At 34.5% G+C, this 24441-nt stretch overlaps 2 protein-coding genes across 2 annotated transcripts; one reads left to right on the top strand and one right to left on the bottom strand.

The window, feature by feature from the left end:
- Positions 1-225: 225 nt before the first annotated feature.
- On the bottom strand, positions 226-10023 carry PKP-ALPHA (Pyruvate kinase family protein). The gene is made up of 6 exons (XM_086427518.1): positions 9153-10023; positions 4989-5079; positions 4689-4882; positions 3829-3950; positions 826-1304; positions 226-702 (listed from the first exon to the last, which is right to left on the bottom strand). The coding sequence occupies exons 1-6, from the start codon at positions 9708-9710 to the stop codon at positions 401-403; spliced, it is 1746 nt and encodes a 581-aa protein (XP_086283644.1). The 5' UTR covers positions 9711-10023; the 3' UTR covers positions 226-400.
- An 8790-nt stretch (positions 10024-18813) lies between these two features.
- On the top strand, positions 18814-22144 carry LOC147383123 (putative histone H2A variant 3). Its single transcript, XM_086428902.1, has 3 exons — positions 18814-18968; positions 19322-19436; positions 21641-22144. Exons 2-3 carry the CDS (start codon positions 19329-19331, stop codon positions 21935-21937), a joined length of 405 nt encoding a protein of 134 aa, XP_086285028.1. The 5' UTR covers positions 18814-18968; positions 19322-19328; the 3' UTR covers positions 21938-22144.
- The last annotated feature ends 2297 nt before the right edge of the window (positions 22145-24441 follow it).

Genomic DNA, 24441 nt, shown 5'->3' on the forward strand with positions numbered 1-24441 from the left:
CACCTTGTAGATCCTATTTGTAACTGTGTCGGGTCTGGTCTTCTGTATGTACTGGCATCTTGACCTGTTGAAACCCCTGGCAATGCACTTGCACTGAACACCTTTCAGAATGGTTTGCCTCATATTTATCAAGCTCAGCCTGTAATTGAGCTTACTTCCCACACATCAATTGGAATATATATGGTCCCACTTCAGGTTCGGTGGTATTCAAAATTAGAGAGGAGATGAGTAGTGAATCCAAACTTCTTTTTATTATTTTTTTTTCTTCTGGGTTCAACAATAATGAACATGTTCTTGCAAGTGTCCCGAGTACATAATAACCTTAAAAACCTAAGGCGATACTAGAGCAGTTGAGCTATAAAAAGAAACAAAAAGTTACGTTTAAATTACAGATAAGATCTCATGGGACATTCATCACTTGAATGGATTGCAACATATCGGAAACGGCAATGACAAGATCACCAGACCTGATCATTCCCCTTGCTTTGAGCAAGGCAAAGGTTCGGTTAAGGTTACTCTCCATGTCATCAGAGAAATTCAGACGGAAAGGTATTAGGCCCCACTGAAGATTCAGACGTCTCCGCACAGATGTTGTAGCTGTGAATGCAAAGATTGGGCAGTCAGGTCGGCAGCGTGACAGGAGGGATGCCATGTGCCCGTTCTTCGTGTAAACAAAAATAGCGTCCACCTCCAAATTGTTGGCTGCAAAACAACATCGTCACCAACAAAAAAGTACCAACTTTTACGAAAAGAGTAAAGCACTTGTGGAGATTTTACTATGTTCAGTAGCAGAAAAACAGAATTCAGCAGTCAAAGAATCCTTACCCATCTTTGCGGCAGAGTTGCAAATCTCCTCTGAAATACTGTCCGAGAATGAAGATGCAATATCCGGGAGATCCATAGCTTCGTGTCGTTTCTCCTCCCTCCACCACCTCTCAATTCTAATGCTGACACTTCTTAGCACAGTCAATGCCTTGTCTGGGAACTGGCCCATGGCAGACTCACCAGAAAGCATAAGAGCATCTGCTCGCTGCCTGACAGCTTCAGAAACATCGGCAACTTCAGCTCTGGTGGGTGTAGGGTATTCAATCATGGATTCAAGCAACTGTGAGGCAACAATGACCGGCTTGTTCAGATGCCGGCACAGCTGAACGATTTTCTGCTGGGCTGAAGGTACTTGCTCCAATGGGATCTGAGCCCCTAGATCTCCTCTTGCCACCATGGCTCCATCTGATGCCTGTATTATCTCTTCCAAGTTTTTCAAGGAGTCAACGCTCTCTATTTTTGCAATAAGAGCAATGTCACTGCACGGTGAAATTGAGAAATACTTAAGTCACAGAAACGAGGGTTATATAATTATTTAGTATCCAGTAAGAAAATTATTCCGACCACAGGAAAATGAAGATAACCTGAACACTGAAGGTTATTTTTATTAACATAACAGCATGGAACATGAGGATCACTAGTTTCTCTCTTTTAAGGTGCAGTTGAGATGCCACCAAAAAAAAAAAAAAATTGCTTACCCATCTTATAATGTGTGCAGAAAACCAGCAGGTCCTCACAAATGTGAAGTTCCAAAAATTATATTCTCTTGCCAAATTTGAAGAAACACCCATTTTACTGTTACTTTGAAAAGAGGTTTCGAAGGAGAAAGAACTTTGCATTATTTTTCAGATGATCAAATTAACTTGGATCACCACACCCTTTTGAGCCCGAGCAGGAGCTCTGGTGTATGTTCTTGTTAGAAGTTATTTTCACCTATCACCACAACTACTCACCCAATTTTATTCCAAAACGTTTGGTCTTCTTGGATTACAACTCACCGAAGTCAAGTTCACTCCAACACAAGATAAAGGATGCATGCTTGAATAGTGAAAATGATTATCAGGAAATTAGCATGTAATAAAAGAGATGGGTTGGATTACTCGTATGAACAGGATCCAGTGACAATGAAAATCAATAATAGGTGGATGTGGAGAGCCAACAAGAAATGACTTGAAAGTTGCTTTGTTCAAGTGGTGGGGGCTGGTTTTATATTTAGGGGAGAAAAAAGTATTGTATGCTTGGAGCAGCTCAACAGTGCAATGTGCCGAAGTAAAATGAATCTTTTGCATTTTGGGAAAAAAAAAAAGTATTTTATGTTTGGAGCAGCTCAACAGTGCAACATGCTTAAGTAAATGGATCATAGGTAAGCCAAGTCTTATACATAATTTATGGGACAGTTCCATGAGAACACGAGGTCCATGTCTTTGTTGTATTTCTATGTTGGATTATAATAGGAAAATAAAGGGAAGTAGTGATCGGCATAATCACTACAGAGCTTTCATACAGACAGATAATAGAAAGGGAAAGATGGCACTTAAAAGCAGATTATCCATCCCAAACGACTTCGTAGCACAGTTCTTTTTTACTTTTCTTTTCCTAAAGTTGAACATCAACTTTGCTTTGGAGACCAAGGTTTTCTTTGGCTAGAACCATGTATACAAAAATTTCTACATCCATCTGAGGTTTTACACTACAACTACAGGTTCCCCTACCAAAGTTTTATTCTCCTCAAGCTACTTTAGAGATAAAATTACACGATCAACCATGTCCCGTTGTTTTCTTTTGGAATTTTTTGACTCTAATTGTTCTGTTCTTGAGGGTTTATATAAACATAAATCCAAAAATAGAGAGATGTCTAAGTGGGACCTGGATTGATTGGTCACTACTCTTTAAGGAGTGGTTTCTGGACAGAATCTATTAGCATTTTGCTCTAGTTGTGGATTATGAAGATAATGTAGCTAAGAATTTTCACTTTTTCTTGTGTTCTTTTTTTTCTTTTCAGTTTAAAAACTTTATTTTTGTTAAGTTTACTATTTGATGAGCTTGCTGGAAATCCCCAATGGAGTGTAGAAATGGAGTTTTTCTTGGGATTCACAGATTTCAGAAGCGAAAAATATAAGGGAGAGCAGCTAAAGGTGGATTTTTTTTCCCCAAATTTTTATAACATTTCTCCACAAAATATGTGTAGTATGAACATTTCACTTCAGTAAGATTCTCAGGTCTAGAAACTACCAAATGGCTCCTAGACTTACACCCAAAGTTTTACACTGCAAAATTTTGGGTAACGAACTTTATGGTCTGCTGCACAAGTTTTTCTTTTTTGGTTGATATGCTAAATATGCACTGAAAGCAATTCAGACCGGTCATAATCACATAAAGTTATACAGTGAAATCCAAACTTAGTACCAAGTTTTAAAGGGATCCATTAAAACTGCATAATGTTAGGCATGCATTACCATTACAACCATCATAACATTACTTTATGTGAGTGGGACCCACAATTCAGGTTAGAAGCAGTCAAAACATGTTCACAACAAGAAAATTCAAATTTGAAATTAAATTTTAAAACCATCATATACCACTATAACACCATTATAATTTTCATTGTTTGACAAATAACATTATGGCCTAGCATGTTACAACAACTATCATGTTACCATCATGGCTGTGATTTTAAACTATATTTAAAATCTCGTCTCAAGGCAATGTTTTGGTAAGAAGAAAAACCGACAGTCTCGATCAAAGCATTCTGAGACAATTTAAAACTTTCGTTCTGTGGTTCTAGACTCAAAATCCGTTCCCAGATGGAACAAAACTTTGAACCATGATCTTACAGATAAGTATATGCCAGCAGTTAGCTCTCCTTATCATGATAACTGATAAGTAAGACAGAATGCCCCTGCAGGCTAGAGTATTATAGTCTGGTTTAACAGCCAACATTAACGAAAGGAAAACCTCTTAATGACATTGAAGAAAATAGATAAGAGAAAGATACATGCTTACCTGTCACGAGAACGTGCTGCAATGTAACTCTTAAGATGATTAATCACCTCCGCAGACTTAACAAAGGAGATAGCAATAAAATCGACTCCCTCTGAAATCCCAAAGTCGATGTCCAACCAATCCTGTATAAAGTTGAAACATGAGAATGTAACTTGCAGAGAAATCAGACCCAACTGCAAAACACGCCCTGCATTTCTCTCCTCTTTGATAGAAAAAAAAATACCAAAAAGGTAGTAATGAATTTTAGAAACATTGACACTGGCATCCCACAGCTGCATACAAGGATTATTCAGAGATTTGCTTGATCACCAGAGAGAAGAAATTGTGATCCAACAGGATAAATACAGCACCAGATCCATCATTTGGAGAAAATGCTGTAAAAATGGGGGAATGTGATCCCATTGATAGGCTGATAGCAGACAAATACATACAGCCATCCATTACAAATTACTGTTTTCACTTTTGATAACGAGAAAACAGTATTAAAGCATCAGAAAGAATGAATGTGTAAGAGTTTGAAGGTGCCAGCTTCCTAAGTTGGTTAAAGTAGGTGAGTGTTGATACCATGACCTGAGTCCAAAACCCACCTTTGCCTACTAATTACTAACCACTAATCCGCTTGTTTATCAAAAAAAAAAAAAAAAACCTTTAACAAGACCTTAGTTGTGATATAATCCAAAAATCTTTTAAAGAACCAGAGGCATGCGCCTTCAGAGAAGAAGTGAACCATTTAGAAATTTCATATGCTCAGCACCAAGTTGATGCAAATGTGCAAAAAAACAAGCACTTGAGAAATTCATGAAATGGAGTGGTGTATCTGAATAAATTGATCCAAATAATATTTTGGGAGAGGTCCCAACCTTCGAAGAAATCGTGGGGAGCATGGCATTACGTTCTCGAACCAGACTACCATCACGCCAGAATGTCAGATTAGCCCGCGGTAACAATAGCCCAGGATCGGTACAGCGGCACTTAACATCTGGACCGACCTTCTCAATCACCTCAAATCTAACCATTCCCCCATCCACAAGGAGTTCATCACCCAATTTCACATCTGTATCACATCCAAGCTAGTTAGAAATTTGAATAGAAATTCAATGTTTTTAACTGATGAAAATAAAGTGAAGTAATATCTTCAACCAAGTGTTTGAAATCAACACCTTCGGCAAAACCCTCGTAGTTAACACTGATGGTATGTTCTGGAAGAGGAGAGTCAAAAGCTCGGACGCTGAAAGTCCAGATCTCGCCATCCTGCATGAAAACTAGCTGATTAGCACTGTTGCATAATTTGGAATGAGGGCCAGCCTAAATGAAACAAGGTGCATACTTCATAAACTGAAATTATATTATTTAGGCCACAGCATTTTGAGTAGCCCCGGAAAATAATCATTTTAAGAAAATACATTAGCAAGTGAACTTTTATAAGAACACTAATGATAATGATGATGACATTCAGCAACTCTAATCACCTTGGAACAATAAAAAGAAATATTTATTTACAATTGAGTAGTAAGCAAAAAAAAAAAAAAAGGGTACAAGTCACGTTCTTGTGAACACGATGTTAGTGGATAAAATTAACCAATGAAATTTTAAGCTTTTTTTTCCAAATTCATAGATTATCATCATCATCAAAGCCTCATCCCAAAAATCTGGGACTAAAGTCATTCTATTAATTCAGATGTCTTCAAATCTGCTCTATTCCTCAATCCACGATCTTCTTGGCCTTCCTCTTGCTCTTCTCCAACATTCAACTTGCACTCTCCATCCAAGTGAGGCTGTTCATTGCACAAGACCAAACGAACTCCATCAAATTCTCCTTAGTTTACTGCCTATTAGGCTACACTACATTTTTACTAAGGCGTTTATTCCTAATGTCATCTTTCTTAACCTATCCACCTATTCATCTCAACATCTACATCCCTGCTACACTCAATCTCTAAACGTGTTTCTTGATTGTCAAATGTTGTCCCATAAAGCATCACCTGTCTTACAATCATCTAATAAAATAATTTGATTGGGATGCATTGCATAGAACCGCATTAGCATTTTCTACCTAGCATGCAGCTCCCACTTTGGAATCACATCCTGCTTCTAATCACAAAATCTAATTTAATTCCTAGTCTTGATAACGTCCTTGCTCTCAAAGTAAAATTGCTTCCTTGCATTTCTGGTACTAAGCATAGAACTCCAAAAGCACACCTCTACTTTAACAATCTAGCTCTAATTCTATGGGCAACATTTATCACAATCTATCCATTCATGAGAGGATAATATAACCAAGATAACAAAACAGCTACTTTGGGATATTCCATGGCCATCAATTTTTACCAGCCCTTCCTCCTTTTTATGCAAGTCCTTACTAAGATTACACTTTGTATACTCTATCTTGGCCAAACAATCCCATCTAAAGACGAAGTCCTTGAAGGAGACACCAAAGAACTCCTTAATCTTTGCCCAAATAAACAAAAGCCCAAGAACTTCCAGGAACATTGTATGCTCGTTGCCTTCCTTACCAAGGAATATCATGTTATTCCTCTCTTTCCAAAGCCTCCAAGCATTGGTCGAAGGAAGAATGGTCCACAAAAGTCTTTGTCTATGGGAGAAAATATTATACGAACAACCCTCAAGCATCCTCAAAAAGGTATTATGGAGAACCCAATGCATATGAAACAATTGAAGAAAATAAACCCAAATGCCATAAGAAAAAGAACACTGGAGTAAGATATGATCCACGGATTCCCTGTCTCTCATACAAAGAGGGCAGAAATTGGGGGTAATCCACCCATGAACAATAAGGTTATCCAAGGTGAGGATTCTGCCTAAGGAAGCAAGTCAAATAAAGAAAGAAACCTTTGGAGGAACCAAAGTTAACCAAATAAAGGAAATAGGATAAGAATCTGACCTGGGAAGAAGCGATTTGTAAAAAGACCAAACAGTAAATCTCTTATCCTTAGTCATGACCCACTCCCTTCTATCTTGATCATTCTCTCTGAGTTGGAGTCATCCAAGAGATTAAGAGATGCCACCTGCATATCTCCCAATCGTTGAAATTTCTTCTAAAGCTCAAATCCTAAGAAGTGTTAGAACCGTTCCGAATCAAACAATGCTAGATTGAAGCGCTCCTTTTTAAGGAACAAGTGTACAAAGATGGGTATTGAACAAACAAAGCCAAATCACCACACCATCTATCTTCCCAAAACCTCAGTCTATCCCTAGACCCCACTCTAAAACTAATGCCACTATCGAAGTTCTCAACAACCTTGAGGATCCCTTTCCACACACGACACCCATAAGAATTTTTGGCCTTCCCATTGTACCACCCAAACCTCTTCTCCCCATATTTAGCACAAATAACTCTCCTCCAAAGATTGTCCCTCTTCTCTCCAAACCTCCATAGCAATTTACCCAAAAGAGTCCTATTAATTAATCTTAATCCTCTAATCTCCGAGCCACCATTTTTCTTAGGGGTGCAAATCCATCTCCAATTCACAAGGTGGTATTTACTCCATCCGTTCTTATCATTCCATAAAAAATTCTTCATGAGTCTTTCGATTTGGACTTCCACAGATTTGGGTATGGCAAAAAGGGAGAGAAAGAAGATAGGAATACTGGATAGAGTATTTTTAATCAAAGTCACATTGCCTCCCTTAGATAAATATTTGGCTTTCCATAAGCTCAACTTCTTCTTCATCCTTTCAACCACCCCATCCCAAATATTTTTATTATCATACGAAGCTCCTAAAGAAAGAACAAAATATGTAGAACGAAAACTACTACTAGAACACCCCAAGATAGTAGCTAACCTAGAAGCTTGCTTTTTTACTAGTTAATATATAGCCCCAAGATAGCCTCAAAACAACTTAAAAGCACTAGCAAAATTCTCACATGTTCTTTATAATAGTCCAAGAAAACTAGGGTATCATCAACAAATTGAAGATGGGAGATCAGAGGACCCTTGTTATTCACTTTAAAACCCAACAACTTGCCAATATCCACAACTCTCTTAAAAAGTCTACCCAACGCCTCCGTCACAATAAGAAACAAGAATGGCGATAAAGGATCACCCTGTCTCAGGCCTCTCAAGGCCCTAAAGCAACCTACAGGACTATCATCGATTAAGATGGAGAAGGACACCGAAGTAATACATTTCATAATCCACTCAATCTATTTCCTTCCAAAATCCATCTTGCCCATCATATACTCCAGGAAGTCCCAACTCACGTGGTCATAAGCTTTCTGCAAATCGATTTTACCCCTCCAATACCGCCTTGTTCTCATTGATCCTTGAATCAAGACATTCGTTAGCCACCAAAACTCAATTTAGAATTTGCCTCCCCCTAACGAAAATTTCTTGTTCAAAATCTATGATATTATTCAAAACTTCCTTCAATTTCGAAGCTAAAACCTTAGAAATGATCTAATAAACCGAGCTCAATAAGCTAATTGACCCAACTTAGAGCACCGGTCTAGATGTCATCTCCTACAAAATGAAAAGAAGTACAAAAGTGTAGGCCCTTGTTATTATTGAGGAAGAGTCACACCTCTAAATCGATGAATGGTAGTATCTCAACACTTCGAAGCACGAGGTTTGTGAAACTAAAAATTTCCCCAACATTTCTTAGTTATAAAGCGGCACATAATTTCTTCCCTCTAGAGCTCTTTTAACAATGATAGCCACAATTCTTTCAAGCGCAAATAGATTAATATCAAACTCCTAAAAAATTCGAGGAGATCTAACAATTTGTAGTTTTTATTTCCATTCTTTTTTCCTCTGAGGTGTACTATAACCACCACCTGCAAGCTATACAGACAAAAAACCAAACAAGAAAACAGAGCAACCAAAAACATCAAAACTCATAAATCAATTTGAAAAATGCCAATAAAGATGATAAATGCCTTGGTACAACATTCTTAAGTGGAGTAAACAATCATTTATTTCATATTGCACCTTGAAACCAAAACCAATATAATAATACCATGAAATAACAGAAAGAATATATCGAAACATTCAGAGAGATCAAGAACAGAACATCTAAAAACTCACTAAATAACTAGTTGAACATCTAAAAGCTTATTTTAATAAAAAAAATGTACATCTAAATAATCTAAAACCTAACAACACCAATCTTGTTTGAAAACACTGCAATTCTTACTGCATCAGCAATCAAAAACACCATTCATAAACGAATTACCAAAACACCAGAGACCCATCAATGAACACTCTTAACAAGATTTATATACACGAAAAAATATAAAATTTTCAACCAAAAAAAAAACATTTTTTTAATTAAATATAAGATGAGACTTTTGTATCTGAATTATACCTCAGCCTTGGCCGATGAAGCAGAGCCACCGAGATCCCCCATGTGAATTTCACTTCCTTCAGTGTCCATCATGATCGCAACAGCGTATCCTTTCTCCTCATTCAGCCTCCTCACACGTTCGATCACGCGACGATGCCACTCACGGCTGCCGTGGCACATGTTGATCCGTGCAACGTTCATCCCTCCCCCCGCAAGAGCCTCGAGTTGTTCGAACCCACAAGTAGCTGGACCGATCGTGCATATAAGTTTCGTCCGCCGCGTACTACGGAATCCATTCTCCTTCATCTCTGCCTCCGTCACCGCATCGACCTCGAACGCACTCGAGTCCGTCGTCATCTGCAACGGAGAAACTCCACCTGTACCGTTGTCGGATACTAAAACCCTAGATGACGAAGATTCCAGATCTGAAGAAACAGCTGAGATTGGCTTCCGTACGACGGACACTGGAATCCGACGGATAGGAAGAGAAATAAAGGGTTTCGAGACTGAGAGCTTCGAGAATGTTCGATTCGGCGATGGAGAAGAAGTTGGGGTCAAGAAATGGAGAGCTTGCGCCATTGTTACCGGAAAAACTCGAGATTTTTAGTGATTTGCGGCGACTGGGGATGTACGGTCGTGGAAATGTGGGAAATTTACGAAATTCCGGGATAAATCTGGTCGGAATTTGTACGGAGAACACAGATATCTTGGGATTTTCGCCGGAAATCCTACGTGTTGAGAGAGAACTTCAGCCTTCGTACAAATGAGAGGAGCTAAAGCTTTATAGAGAAAAGCTAGAGAGAGAAAGAGAGAGAGAGGGGCGGATTTAACGAAGCGAATGAATTGAATCTTCGATGATGTCGCCCAGAGATTGGAGAGGACGATAGGTGGACAAAGACTATTGTTGGACAAAAATGAGGCAAAACCTAGAAACCTAATACAATATTTAGCTAAATGTCCTTGATCTTTAACCATATTGTCTGTTTAACCCCTAATAAATATGCGAAAATAGATTCGATACTTTCTATTTTGGAGATTCGTATGAGCGAAAATATCATGATCTTTCTTGAGAATGACTATTCTCACTCTTTAACTTTTGCTTCTAAACCCCCAGTTGGATAATTAAAAGAGCTGATATTGCCACATCAACTTTTACTAATGCCACCAATTCTTATGTAGAATGGTAGTAAAAGTTGGTGTGACAATAGTAATCTCTTAATTAACGAGAACTATTAATGCCACACCAATTCAATTCCTATATAAAAGGATCGGTGAATTGCAATATGTTGGTGTGGCGCTATCAACTCTTTAATTTTAAGTAAGAGAGATTTTATTGTCAAACTAACTTTTGCTAATGCTACCCAATTCATAAGTAAATCATCAGGGGCTTGAGGTTTTTTGGGTGCTTTAAAATATCCCTAAATTTTGACAATTATTCCTAAAATCATTCATCGTCAAGCACTTCTACCTCTATGGTAAATTAATTTTAAAATAATCTCATCTTTGATTCAATTTTTCAAATATTCCCTAAAATCCCATATAGAATTTTCTATCAAAAAACTTCATTATCTTCTATTTCAAAAATCTTAAAGTGGATTGATTTTGAGGTTGAAAACTAATAAGTGAAAATTTTATCCAACAGTATGGAAATGATTGGCTTTAGGAAAAATAATCAAAAGGGTTTTGTTGTCTAGTTGAAGACAATGGTAATGAAGTCATCTAGCATGATCAATTAATTGGGAACAACTGAGGTTAATAGGGGGCATATTGGTGTTTTGGTGAAGACTCGTGCTAGAGTAACATTGAAATTGACATTCATTCAGACGTCGGTGTGCACAATACCATGGATTCTATTCACTCGTATCTCGATGAAAATACCTATGATTTTGTAGACATTGTTAGAGAACAAGATACCTTGTATTAAGGTACATGAGATACATTGTATCATTCTCAATGTATCTCATCACAAATTGAAGATTATGATGGAATATATTCTATAACATTTATTGATATTTATAATAAATCAATTAAGATATTCTAGAGTATTATATTAGGCTAGTTTCCATATATCTTGATTGATTTAATCTCTATAAATACTCCATTAGGGTTTATATAATATTCATTCAAAAATAAATATTATAAATATCAATAAATATTCTAGAATATCTTCCATTACTAGCTTCCATTTGTGATTGAGATACACTAACAAATGATACGGTGTATCTCATGTACCTTAATACAATGCATTTTGTTCTCTAATAGACACATTCACGTCTAGCTGCTATTTCCTACTCATAAACCTAGCCTATCGGCTAAGTTGCCTATCCCTCAGATAGATTAGTTGGCCCACCCGCCGGCCAATACGGATGAAAGGACAGATGAGATAGATTACCTTTTTGCCCTCCCCAGTCAAGGGCTCCCATTCCCATAAATAAAGGAACCGGTCGATCCCCCCCCCCCCCCCCAAACAAGAAAATCTTGTCTCTACGAATCAACAAAGCATTTGGGGTGAATCTTCATTTCATACACTAAATATGACAAAATTCCTCCTTTAGTATCCTGTTCATTTTAATTCTCAAAACATGTTTTCTAGTGAATTCGTCACTTTTAAAATCTACGAACTTGCGAGTTCATCACTTTTAATATCAACAAATTCGTAGAAAAACCTAATTTATTAACGAATTTCTTAAAAGTGACAATTGACGAATTCATTGAAAAAACATGTTTTGGGAATTAAAGTGAGCAATATACCAAAATTGAAATTTTGACATAAGTTGCGTGCATTTTGAGAAATGTCTCTAATTAAATAAAGGAGACTCTAATGCTGCCCAATTCATATGTACATCACCTAAGAATTAGCACACAATTAGGGTGATGCTAGTAAAAGTTAGTGTGGCAATAGAAGCTCTCGTAAATAAAATATCATATCATAAAGGTAGAAGTGGATATGAATCAATTTTCAATTACAAATGATTTGGCTCGATGGAAGTTCAACATAAAACTTTGTTGTTATTGTGGTCATGGTCGTAGAGGGATAAGGAAAATTATTTTTAAAAAAATAGAGCATCTCCAATGATCTCATATTCCTTATTGGAAACATAGACAATCCAACCCAACTTCTTTCCCACCTATTTCAAATCTTTCCCCAATATAAAATTTGGTGCACCTTGACTGTAAAAGTGTTGATTTAACTAAATATTGATCTATTAAACTTCTTCTTTTGTGTTTTATTTGAAGAAGAATAAACTTTAGATTCTCCCTACTCTTTTCAAATCCTCCTCCCACAATACAAAGCTTGTTCTTAACTACTAGGTGCTCCTAATCTTCTAATTGGATATGAAATCTGAAGATTTCAAGATTGGTTGATTACTTGAATAGTGAATCATCCATTAGAGTTATGGCTTAAAAATGACTATCTATTTTTCTTTCTCTTTTTCCCAATGAGAAGCATAGAGTTGTCTCACGTAAGAGGTTACAATCTTTACAGGAATCACTTCAAAATTCATTGCAACCAAGTCATAAAATTTAAGTCTCCATTGACCAAATCCCGCAACTTGAGATGTTTGTATACCAAAAACAACCTAAGAATAAAATTAACCCTAAAAAGTTTTTCGAAAAATAGAGTTCCCTCTTAATCTACCATCTTTTTCATAGTTTTCTCTCTCTCTCTCTCTCTTAAGGTGGTATTTGTTTAGCAATAATATCAAAAGTTGAGATATTTGGAGTGCATTTTTTCTTATTTGCCTTATATACCAAAATTCTTATGGTTCTCTTTTTTAATGATGAGAACAAAATTGTATTCTTCAATGATTGAAACCATCAAAATATATCAGCTACCCTTTTGAATGTGAGTAAGAGCAAAATCAATTCACTCAATCAATGAATATTCTTTCTTTGAACCATTTTAACAAAATGAACATTTCCATTTGGGTTAAGTAGATGTGAAAGTGTGTTTCTCCCCATAAGAATAGTGCCTTCAAAGTTGTGAAGTGGGAGAAGTCCATGCACAAAACAACTCTTAGTCTACATCCTATAAAGAACAACCACGAAGGAGATAATTTTGTCACCATGTGTATTGTTGGTGGTGCAAGCTAAGTGTAACACCAATCGGGCTTTAAATCTCTATATTTACAGATGGAGCCCTCCGAACCAAACTCCAACCAGGCTTTAAAATGAAGATTGTTCTCTATATCAATCTTCATATATAGAGTTCAAAGATAATTTTTTAAACCTCTATTTCTTTCGCTATTTCCCAATAGAATACATATTATATCCATTTTTTATAAATACCAGTTTTAACCTTCTATTTTCATGTATTATGTTTTAAATACCATTTTTGTCCCCTACCTATTACACTCTCCTTTTAAACTTGCGAGTGAGTGAATAACTTTGTAGTGAATGAATAGTTATTTGAAAATGGGGTTGGTTGGAGTTCAAAAGTGGTTTGGAGCTTTCAAAATGAAGAAAATGCCAATTTGAAAACTTGGGTTGGAATTGCTCTAACCCTAGGCTTCAAATAGGCATATTCTTAGAAAATAAGGCTAAAGATATCATTTATGAAAAAAAAAATGATAAAATATGTACTTCGAAAAAAGATCAACATTAATGGAGGTAGGGCATCAAAAATTATCTCTGAATGTTTTATTTGAAGATGCAAATAACGATGAAAAACACAAATCTTCATTTTGAAGCTCGATTGGAATTGCTGATAGGGATGTCAATAGGTCAGTTTCCTTTCGTACATTCAACATCTTGCATCTCACTAGATGTCCAACATCAACAAAGTCCTTATCCACACCCTAGTAAGAACCACTGCCACCACTTTTTGGATTATTTGATTTAATATTATCCACAAGAAAATACCATTGCACTACATAAAATAACCCTACATGACCATTTATGAATCTCAAATATAATATCTTTACCTAGTTAAAAAGATTATCATAATCTTAAAAAAAAATACTAATTTTGCAACTCATGCACAAACAAAGATCCCACCCCCTAGGAAAAGTGTGTGTTTGTTACTTAAAGGACCCTAACGAAGGGAACTTTTTTCAAAATGGTCCCTAAATTTTGGGCAATCACTTAATAGTCTATTCAATAAACTTTGCTATTCTTACTAGGCCCTGGACCTCATTCGACATGTATAATATTTTTGAAATACCCAAACTATACTTTTATCATATTCTTCACACAATTAGGTTTTTCAACTATGATTACGGTTGTTTCCGACGATATTTGATCATAAATGACGAATGGAGAATGATATTATTTTAATTTTGAACATTTGAATTTTGGATTTATTTTGATGTTTTATTTATAAAAAAAAAATGAATAATGAATTTGAGTTTCGATTTTTTTTATTATTAAACAGTAATTTTTTTATTTGCAACGATGATTTTTGCATTTTGGGTGTTGCGAAGAGATTTACCCAGTATCAAACTCAAAAAAATGAAAAATATTATTCACATTTACAATGTCGAGCTCACCACTTAGTATCGAGTTCGCTATTTAATTATTATTGAGTTTGATGACTTTTTTCTTATCAAAATATTGTCGAACTCGAAAGTAAGTGAATGTCGAATAAAAAGTGATGAACTTGACACTAAGGACTTGTTTGTTTGAGCTTCAAGAGCCAGCTTTTTTTGCTTTTAAACCAAAAAAGTAAAATGAATAATGTTCGTTTGGACTTTTTTTGTTCCTGCAGATTTTAACTGAAGCCCAAAAGTAGCTTCTAATGAAAATTACTCGAGAAAGGCTTCTTCAAATGATTTTTGCGATAAATCAAAAACGTAAAATAGTTAAAGTATAATTATCAAAATACCTTTCATCTTTAATCAAATTTCCAACCAAACTTAACCTTAGAAATAAAAGGGGATTACCAAAATACTTTTCATTTTTAATCAAATTTCAAACCAAATTTAACCTTAAAAAATAATAGGAGATTACCAAAATATGTTTCATCTTTACTAAAATACCCTTCATCTTTAATCAAATTTCTAACCTAACTTAAACTTAAAAAATACAAGAGAATTACCAAAATACCCTTAACTTTACTCAAATTTTCAATGAGAGATTATCAAAATACCTTTCATCTTTAATCAAATGTCCAACTAAACTTAACCTTAAAAAATAAAAAATAAATTATCAAAATACCTTTCATCTTTAATTAAAATTTCAATCAAACTTAACCTTAAAAAATAAAAGAGAATTACCAAAATACCCTTCATCTTTATCAAAATACTCATAATATTTTTCATCTTTCAAAATACTCTTCATCTCTACTAAAATACCCTTCATCTTTAATCAAATTTTCAACCAAACTTAACCTTAAAAAAATAAAAGAGGATTACTAAAGTACCCTTCATCTTCCAAAAGGGGATTATTATTAAAATATCATTCATCTTTACTATCAAGACCAAAAGCAATTCATCATCACTACTTTATTACCAAAATATCCTTCATTTTATGTGGATGTTGGATTGTGTATTATGCATGTATTTTTTATTATCAAATTTTTATATGTCCATTTTTAAGAGGAAATACTGTCGAAATTTTGATAAAATTATAAAATTATTTAAATTGAAAATAATTATTTTTATAAAATTATATATATATATATATATGGGAAATGTTCAGCAACAAACATTTTGGCAAAACATTTTTCAAAACATGGGTTAGAAGTTTTGGAATGGGCTGAGTTTTGGTGAGGATGATCTCTATAGTGAAGAGATCATCATCACAAAAAATCAGCCCATTCTAAAACTTCTAACCCCATCAAAAATGATTTACAAAAAATGAACGGTCCACAATTTTTCAACTTGTAAACTTGGGCTATAAGTTTTGGAATGGGCTGATTTTTTGTGAGGATGATCTCCTCACCGTAGAGATCATCCTCACCAAAAATCAGCCCATTCCAAAACCTCTAACCCATGTTTTGAAAAATGGTTTGCCAAAATGTTTGTTGCTGAACGGGACTCTCTATATATATATGCGTTCAATGGCTAACTTTTTGGCAAAACATTTTTCAAAACATGAGTTAGAGGTTTTGGAATGGGCTGATTTTTGGTGAGGAGATCATCATCACCAAAAAGCAACCCATTCCAAAACTTCCAACCCCATCCAAAACAGTTTACAAAAAAAGGACGGTCCAAGATTTTTCAACTTGTAAACATGGGTTAGAAGTTTGGAATGGACTGATTTTTAGTGAGGATGATCTCCTCACCGTAGAGATCATCCTCACCAAAAATCAGCCCATTCCAAAACTTCTAACTCATGTTTTGAAAAATATTTTGCCAAAAAGTTTGCCATTGAACGCTACCCTATATATATATATATATAAGTATTCTGATGATTTTTTATATATTTTGGGTACATTATCAACATTAAAGGTATTTTAGTCATTTTACCAGAATCTAGTAATAAAAAAATGTCAAATGAATATCAATTTCTGGTTTATATGTTTCTGTAACGAACAAGTTTCTGTTGGATGTAGCTTTTTAGGTTGGACTTCTGCTTCTTCCAAAAGTTGATTTCTATAAAGAACAGACCCTAAGTAATTAAAGCTGAACTAAACGATAAAAAGTGGTGAATTCAACACTAAGTGGCGAGTTCAATAATAAAATGTGGTGAACTTGACATTTTAATATGAATCGAATTTTTTTTCCCTAACTTCGATACTTAGTAAATATCTTCGAAATACTTAAAATGCATATATCATAGTTACAAATAAAAAGTTATGATATAATCATAAAAAAATTAGAATCTCAACTTTCTTCTTTATTTTTCTTAATGAAATATCGGAAAAAAAAAAAACCCATCTAAATATTCAAAAGTAGGAGAATATCATTCTCCACTCATGATCAAATATCGTTAGAAATGATCAACGATTGTCAGAAATGATCATAATTGTCGTTAGAAACTATGTAAAGTAGATGAGAAAATGATAGTTTAAGTATTTCAAAGGCATGATATACGTGAGATGAGGTCCAAAGACCGATAAGAAAAGAAAACTTTACTAAAAGAACTACAAGAGATTGCCCAAAACTTAAGCATTATTTAAAAAAAAATCCCTCCACCAACGTCTTTTGAATAATTTTCAGAAAAAAAAAAAAAAAAAAAAAAAAGTGTTCAACATGGTATAAGACCTAATTTGATAAAAGTAGTTGGATGTACTAATTTCAAAACATGAAAACGTGTTGTGCTCGCTCTAGAGAAGAAAGAGACTTTTATGAGAGAAAGGTTATAGTGGGTTACCTGCCAGCTAATCAAGGGGTGGTCCCTTGTATTTCTTCTATTTGTTAGTTCCAAGGCCATTTTGAAACTTTAGTCTCATTTATTTGGATATTTTTAAAGTACCCCTCTGGAGTTTGATGAAAATTGAAGTCGCCCCTTTCCAAAATGATGATACACCCCTTGACCATAGTCTTATGAAAGACTAGCAGAAAATACTCAAATGCCCTCTTCTCAAACTTCATATTCAAAACCTTTGATTTGTTTCCTTTTTTTCAAAACCCCTATGTTTTGCAATAGAGTGATTATTTTTTAATGTCTTCGACCCCATTTTCAACCTATGAATCCGATTTTCCTTTACTCCTAGTCCTAACTACGACTAAATTATATTTAAGTTATCTACTCATAGCTTGGATACATTTCCTCACTCCTTAGTTTGCTCTGACATATGGTTCTCTACAATATTAATATTAATAATAATTATTTAATTATTCTTTAGAATTAAACTTTTATTGTATGTGAAATGTTTATGATTGATTTTATAGTCTAATCAATATTTAATTTTTTGACAAGTACATTATTATTATTATTTTGATCAATAAGCATATTTTTAATGAGTTCAGTAACTCGATGTTGATGGGATTTGAACCCAAGTCTCAGTATCATCAGTCATTGATCACTAACCCACTTGTCTAGTAAAAAAAAAGATTTTGAATATGCTCTTAAATATTATATTATATTTTATCTTATTTTCATTTTTTTTTAAATATTTTAAATCTAAGTATTTAGACCTCTTAGAGTACTTAACTAATCCTTGGGCACATGCACTTCTCTATCATCACACCCACTATTGTAATTTATGGGATAGATCCTTGAGGGTGACACTTAAGGGATGATTTGAACTCATGACCACCTGAGGATAATTGACAAGGTAGATGGAACGAGATTTTCCACGAAAGTAAGGTTTGAATCCTTTGGAAACATGGTTTGAAGAATGATCAACTTCTCAGAAATGACAACCCTAACAGATCGATTCTGGTTTGATCCATCCTTTTTGGACCTACACACCAAATATTAGCATAAACATGAGATTTCAACATTTTAAATAGAGTCCGACTAACCTTAATAAGCTTCATTTACCATAAAAGACATTGAGATGCACAAAACAACTCATTGAGATTCACAACAAATCTTGACGGTGGGTGAGGCTTAGTAACTCCTTTTTCCTCTCTATCAAAGTAAGGAAAGGGTTTCTCTTTTTATTATGAGATAGGCCCACACATTTCAAGTCCATCTTAAAATGCTCAAATCCTAGAGCCCATCAAAGAAAGTGCCATGGGTTGTCTCCCTAGTCTAATAATACATGAAACCAAGGGCAGTCGTTCTTTGATACTTAAGGATAAGGCAAAAAGGGTAATATCGTAAAAAACGAATTTTTTTTAAAATAAAATTTAGTTTCCCACCAAAGATTAACCGCCCTTTCTCTTCTACCTCTTTTTGTATATTTAAGCACAAAACCACATAGTAAGGCCCAAGCTGCTCCGATCTTTCGTCTTTCGCTCTCAGTCTTCTTTGTCCATTCGTCCGCGTGTGCGAACAGATCAGGTAGATCTCTCTCTCTCTTAGTGGATTTAAAGATTCGATCATAGTTTAGGGTTTTGATCTGTTATTTTAGGTTTTAATGAGTTATGGATGTTCAGATCTGGAAAGTTTATGCCTGAAATCCGTCGAAATGTTTAGTAGGATCATCTCTAAAGATTTTACCGAGGTTTATTTTTCTAAAATTGATTTTTATTAATTTAATTTTCTTGTTGTCTTTTTATGATTTATCTGGTCTGATATTGGAAACTAGAGTTTTTTTTTTACCAAGAAATCTGGGCCGTTGATCTTAGGGTTTATTTATTTATTTGTTATGGTCAATAAAGATTTTTGAGAATTTTCTTGTTTTGGAGTTTTAGGTGAGAAATGGCGGGAAAAGGCGGGAAGGGGCTTTTGGCGGGAAAAACGACAGCAGCCAACAAGGACAAGGATAAGAAGAAGCCGGTTTCCAGGTCATCCCGTGCCGGTCTCCAGGTAACAAACATCATTCGACTTCATCTTCTTTATCTTTCCATTAAGTGTTACCGAGCTTAATGGTGCTCTTATTGGTTGAACCTTACGCCTTTTTTTAGCAAAATTTTGATGGTTTCTTGAGGCGAATAAATATGTTTATGTGATAGAATGTTAAGCGTGAGAACGGATGCTAGATCTAGCGACGAAAATAAACAAGAACAATCAAGAAACATAAAATTTGTGTGGTTTGATTATGTCATGGTTTATAGATGGGAGATGAGAGAAATTTTCTACTACATTTGGAAATGCTTCTAGGTTATACCCTAATAAAATTGTATATTTCAAACCATCTCTCCCTTTTGGTTTACCAAATTGTAGGTGATTTTTATTTTCTTCCTGGAAATATCATATTTATCCTTGATATAGATACTTATGAAATTGGGTAAAAGAGTTACCCAAATCTTGATTGGGCCCATAGAATCTGCTGTTCCTTGGTGTACAGTCCCTTTTGCCAATACAAAGTTAAAATGTAAATGAAAATAAAGCCCTATAAATGTATTAGGTACTTTGTTGGATTGGGACATATATTCATTTCAAATTGGTTTGAACTAGTTTGAGCATGGTTTGAAAAATTGAAATCTATCGGCTGATATGTTTCAGTATCGGCCAAAATTGATTTGAAACATTGAATGTTTTGTGAATGTATTAGTTTGAATCAAATGTATTGACTGGTATCATATATTGGTTTTTTTCACTAACTGAAACATTAAATCGATACAACATTTTTTAAGCATTGGGTTTGAGTGTGGGGGTGTGTTGGAGGTTAGAATTGGCCAACCTGATCTGACTTGGCTGGTTAAAGTTGGACATGGAGGGTGTTGACCCAATCCCAAATATGGTTTTTAAAAATTATTGATTGGGATGTTCTTTTGTGGTAGATCATCTAAGGAGATGCGGGGTTGATGTAGCTTCATTTAGGAGCTATAGTTATTGGTTTATATATATATATATAATTTTTATGGTATTGCTACTGGTTTTGTTTAAAATTAAAGACACTACGTTTTTGAATTGACATAACCACAGATTAAGTGGGAAAGATAAAATTAGAAATAGATCCATGTGAAAAAAATGTAGAAATACCTTTAATTGCTGAAAAATGAAGAAAAAAGGCTGACTCAGATGGTTTGTGCTTATGTTACCTGGGTTGTCTGTTCGAATTTGGGTTTGTGGTTTGTGATTTGCCACTCTAGAATGAATCTGGTTTGTAGGGGTAGGTAGAGATAATTTGTTTCTTGATTCGCTTTGGTTTCCTAGATTGATTTGCCAGCCTGGTTTGCTTGTGCATATATATAATTCAAGTATACAAGTTATAAGTACAATTATAATGTTAAAAAAATTCTAAGTTAAATAGAAATAAATTACTAAAATAATATAACTTTCAAATATGAACAATGAAAAAAATATGATAAATTGGTTTGGTTTAGCAAACCAATAAAAAAATTATTTGGTCCATTAACCAAAATGTTGGGTTTGCTGAACTTAATGCTTTGATTCGCCAAATCCAACCAAAATTCGGTGGGTTCATGGTTTGCTTGATTTTATGAACCCAATACGGATTGTACCATGAACTGGTTTGTGGTTTGGACTAGTGGCAACAAATTGGGTACATAGGTTTGTACAATGTTCAACCTTCTTGGTCCAAAGGAGTATTAATGTTGAAGATTTTATAAGAGTGAGGTAGATCCAAAGAATCTGGATCGTATTTGGGATGATGGTGAAAACTCTGTTTTTCTTCCTAAAATCCATCATTTTCAACTTTCCAAAAAACCATCTCTTTTCTTGACTAGTTTGAAGATAAAGGAAAAAGTCTTAAACGTATAAGTAAAACATAAATAGTTTTCTTTGGCAATAGATTGAGAAGAGGGCATTTTGATCATTTTTTGTTCACCTCTCATGGATGACTGAAGTCAAAAGGGGTATATCATCAGTTTGAAAATGATGGGGATAAAGAGTAATCCAGTGGGTTATCTCAATATCTACCTTCGTTATATTAATCCATTGGAAATTATGATAATGTGTAACAAATTGGGTCCTTTTTATATTGGTTCCTTTGTATCTCCAGTGTTTCCACTACAGATATATTCTTCAATTGATGGTTAAATTATTATTAATTCTAAATAAAGTTTATCTGTTTTGATTTTTTTTTATTTTTATGTGGGATTTAGTTTCCAGTCGGTCGGATCCACCGACATTTGAAATCAAGGATTGCTGCCAATGGACGTGTTGGAGCTACGGCTGCAGTGTATTCGGCTGCAATCCTCGAATACCTAACAGCAGAGGTTCTAGAGTTGGCAGGGAATGCAAGCAAAGATTTGAAGGTGAAGCGCATAACACCGAGGCATCTACAGCTAGCCATCAGAGGGGATGAGGAGCTTGACACACTCATTAAGGGTACAATTGCAGGAGGTGGTGTGATCCCACACATCCACAAGTCCCTGATCAACAAATCCTCTAAAGATTAAACCCATGTTTCTCTGTTTAGTTTTCTTTGTTCTTTGAAATTTCTGATTTCTAATGGACCTTTGAAGTTGGTTGATTGTTAAATATGGTTGGGGTGTTTTTCAGACATTGTCAAGAGATTTTATTAGGCTTTGTGTAATAGAACTTTTAGGTTATTAGAATTATTGTGTTTACTTTCGACTGTTTCTAACTTTGTTTTGAACCTTAAATGGATTCTCTAATTTGAATTATTAGTCTGTTGTTTACTTGCATGTTGTTCCTCGTAGGTGTGTGTAAATGGGTTGTTGGTAAGTCTTGTTTTTGTTATAATTTGAATGTCAACGTGGGGTTTAGATACACTTGTTTCTATTTCTTTGTTAAATTTGCATAACTACTCGTTGGCCTTTTGATTATCCGAAAGAAAGTATTATATTTGATTTTCTTTTATAAGAGATGAGTGAATATTGCGCTTCAAGAAATCTGGAATTTTGGGTGTCAATGGATAGTTGAAAATTTGAATTCGTATTCGAAAAATTGGATATTATATGAAAATTTAGGATATTGAATTCGAATTTGGATAGTTTTATATATTCAAACTCTTATCGGATACGGATTTGGATATTAACATTTTGAATCCAATAATATCCGATTTGAAATAATATATAATATATATTATTTTATTTAATTTATTTATTATATAAATAATATAATATATATTAATTTTATTTTAATAATGAAAAATTAGTTGGATAAGAAAAAATTATATATATTTTTGTATATACAAATTATTCGAATTTGAATCGGATATTATCCAATATTCAATAGGATAATTGGATTTGAATTCGGATAAAATTTTAGAACATCTTTCGGATTCGAATTCGGATATTAGATAAATATTTTAGATTCGGACAGTAATGCATTCGAATTGATAAGCATCCATTGACAGCCCTAGTGGTAGGTTGATGGGTGTGATTTGATTTGTCCAGATGTCTTGAAGAGATATAGAACACATTCTATAAGATGCAATTATGACATATTTGAAATTATTGTACATAGTGTATGTGTGCCTAGAAAACATACATGTACATGTACCTCACATATTCAAGAAGAATTTTTTCCTTGTCAATTGTCATCGGGTTTATTGAACAATTATTGATTGATTGATTGAATATGACAAGACAAAATGGGCTCAATTGATGAGGTGGTTGAAGCAAGACTTTGGAGAAAATATTGAATCCATAATAAGATAATAATGAAATAAGAAATTTTATAAATGGTGGAAAATAGAAATACAATTGATGGTTTAACTAAATAAATAATCAATTGAAATCTTGCTTTCAAGGGTTTAATTAGAATTCTAGACTTCTAATCTCTTTTTGATAAGCAAGTAAGTTAAGTGTTTGTAATTAGTAGGTGAAGAAAAGTTTTTCTTTAAAATATCTGAAATTTTACCAATAATCTAACTTCATTAGAGTTTATTTATTTATTTTTTTATGTATCTTTTAGAAACACGAAATCATGAATAGTCATGGTAATATTATAAAATTAAAAAATTTAAATTGTTATTAAAATTATGAAATTCATCCAACCTTTTAAAGATCTAAAAGATTTCAAGTGTTAAAAAAATAGATCAAATAATTAGTGTTTAGAAGTTAAAAAAAATACCCAAATACAACATAGGAAGCTTACTAATACTCCAAGCCAAAGATGCAACAATCAGGTCCTGAGCTTTAGATCAATATGTAATCGAATTGGTCATACTGAGCTTTGCATGTTTGCTCCATGTCTTGGTGCAGCAATATGATTTAAAAAGAAAAAAAAAAAAAAAAAACCAGCATGATTGGTGAAATTTGAAATCACCAATCAGGCTGATTTTTTATGTCTAGTTTCACCGAATTGGGCCAAATATTTAATAATGAACCAAAAAAAGTTAACCACTTGCCTTTTGTGGTTGGATCAACAGCTCCACAGGGACAATATGTCTTCATACAAAATTAAAAGGTCTGGGCCCACTCAAGGACCGGGCCATAGATGGCATGGTGTTTCTTAGGGGTATTCAAAAAATCTGGAATCGGAAAACCGGACTGGACCAAATCGGTTTTTTTACCCGAACCAAGACCGATGAGTATTGGAATGGTCTTGGGTTAAGGTGCCTGGAACGAACCAAACCGGTTTTTTACCTGAACCAAGACTGATGAGTGTTGGACTGGTCTTGGGTTAAGGTGCCTGGAACGAACCAAACCGGTTTTTTACCTGAACCAAGACTGATGAGTGTTGGACTGGTCTTGGGTTAAGGTGCCTGGAACGAACCAAACCGGTTTTTTACCTGAACCAAGACTGATGAGTGTTGGACTGGTCTTGGGTTAAGGTGCCTGGAACGAACCAAACCGGAGCCAGACCGATAATTATCTGGAAGGAAACTGGGAACCACAAACCAAGTTTCGAACCCGGTCTATGACTCAGATTTTATAAATCCGACGTTCCTGATATTTTTCAATATATATATGTATGAATAATGCTAAAGTGA

The sequence above is a fragment of the Akebia trifoliata genome, chromosome 16 (genome assembly GCF_017979445.1).
Source record: "Akebia trifoliata isolate Shusen 1 chromosome 16, ASM1797944v1, whole genome shotgun sequence".
Classification (NCBI taxonomy): Eukaryota; Viridiplantae; Streptophyta; class Magnoliopsida; order Ranunculales; family Lardizabalaceae; genus Akebia; species Akebia trifoliata.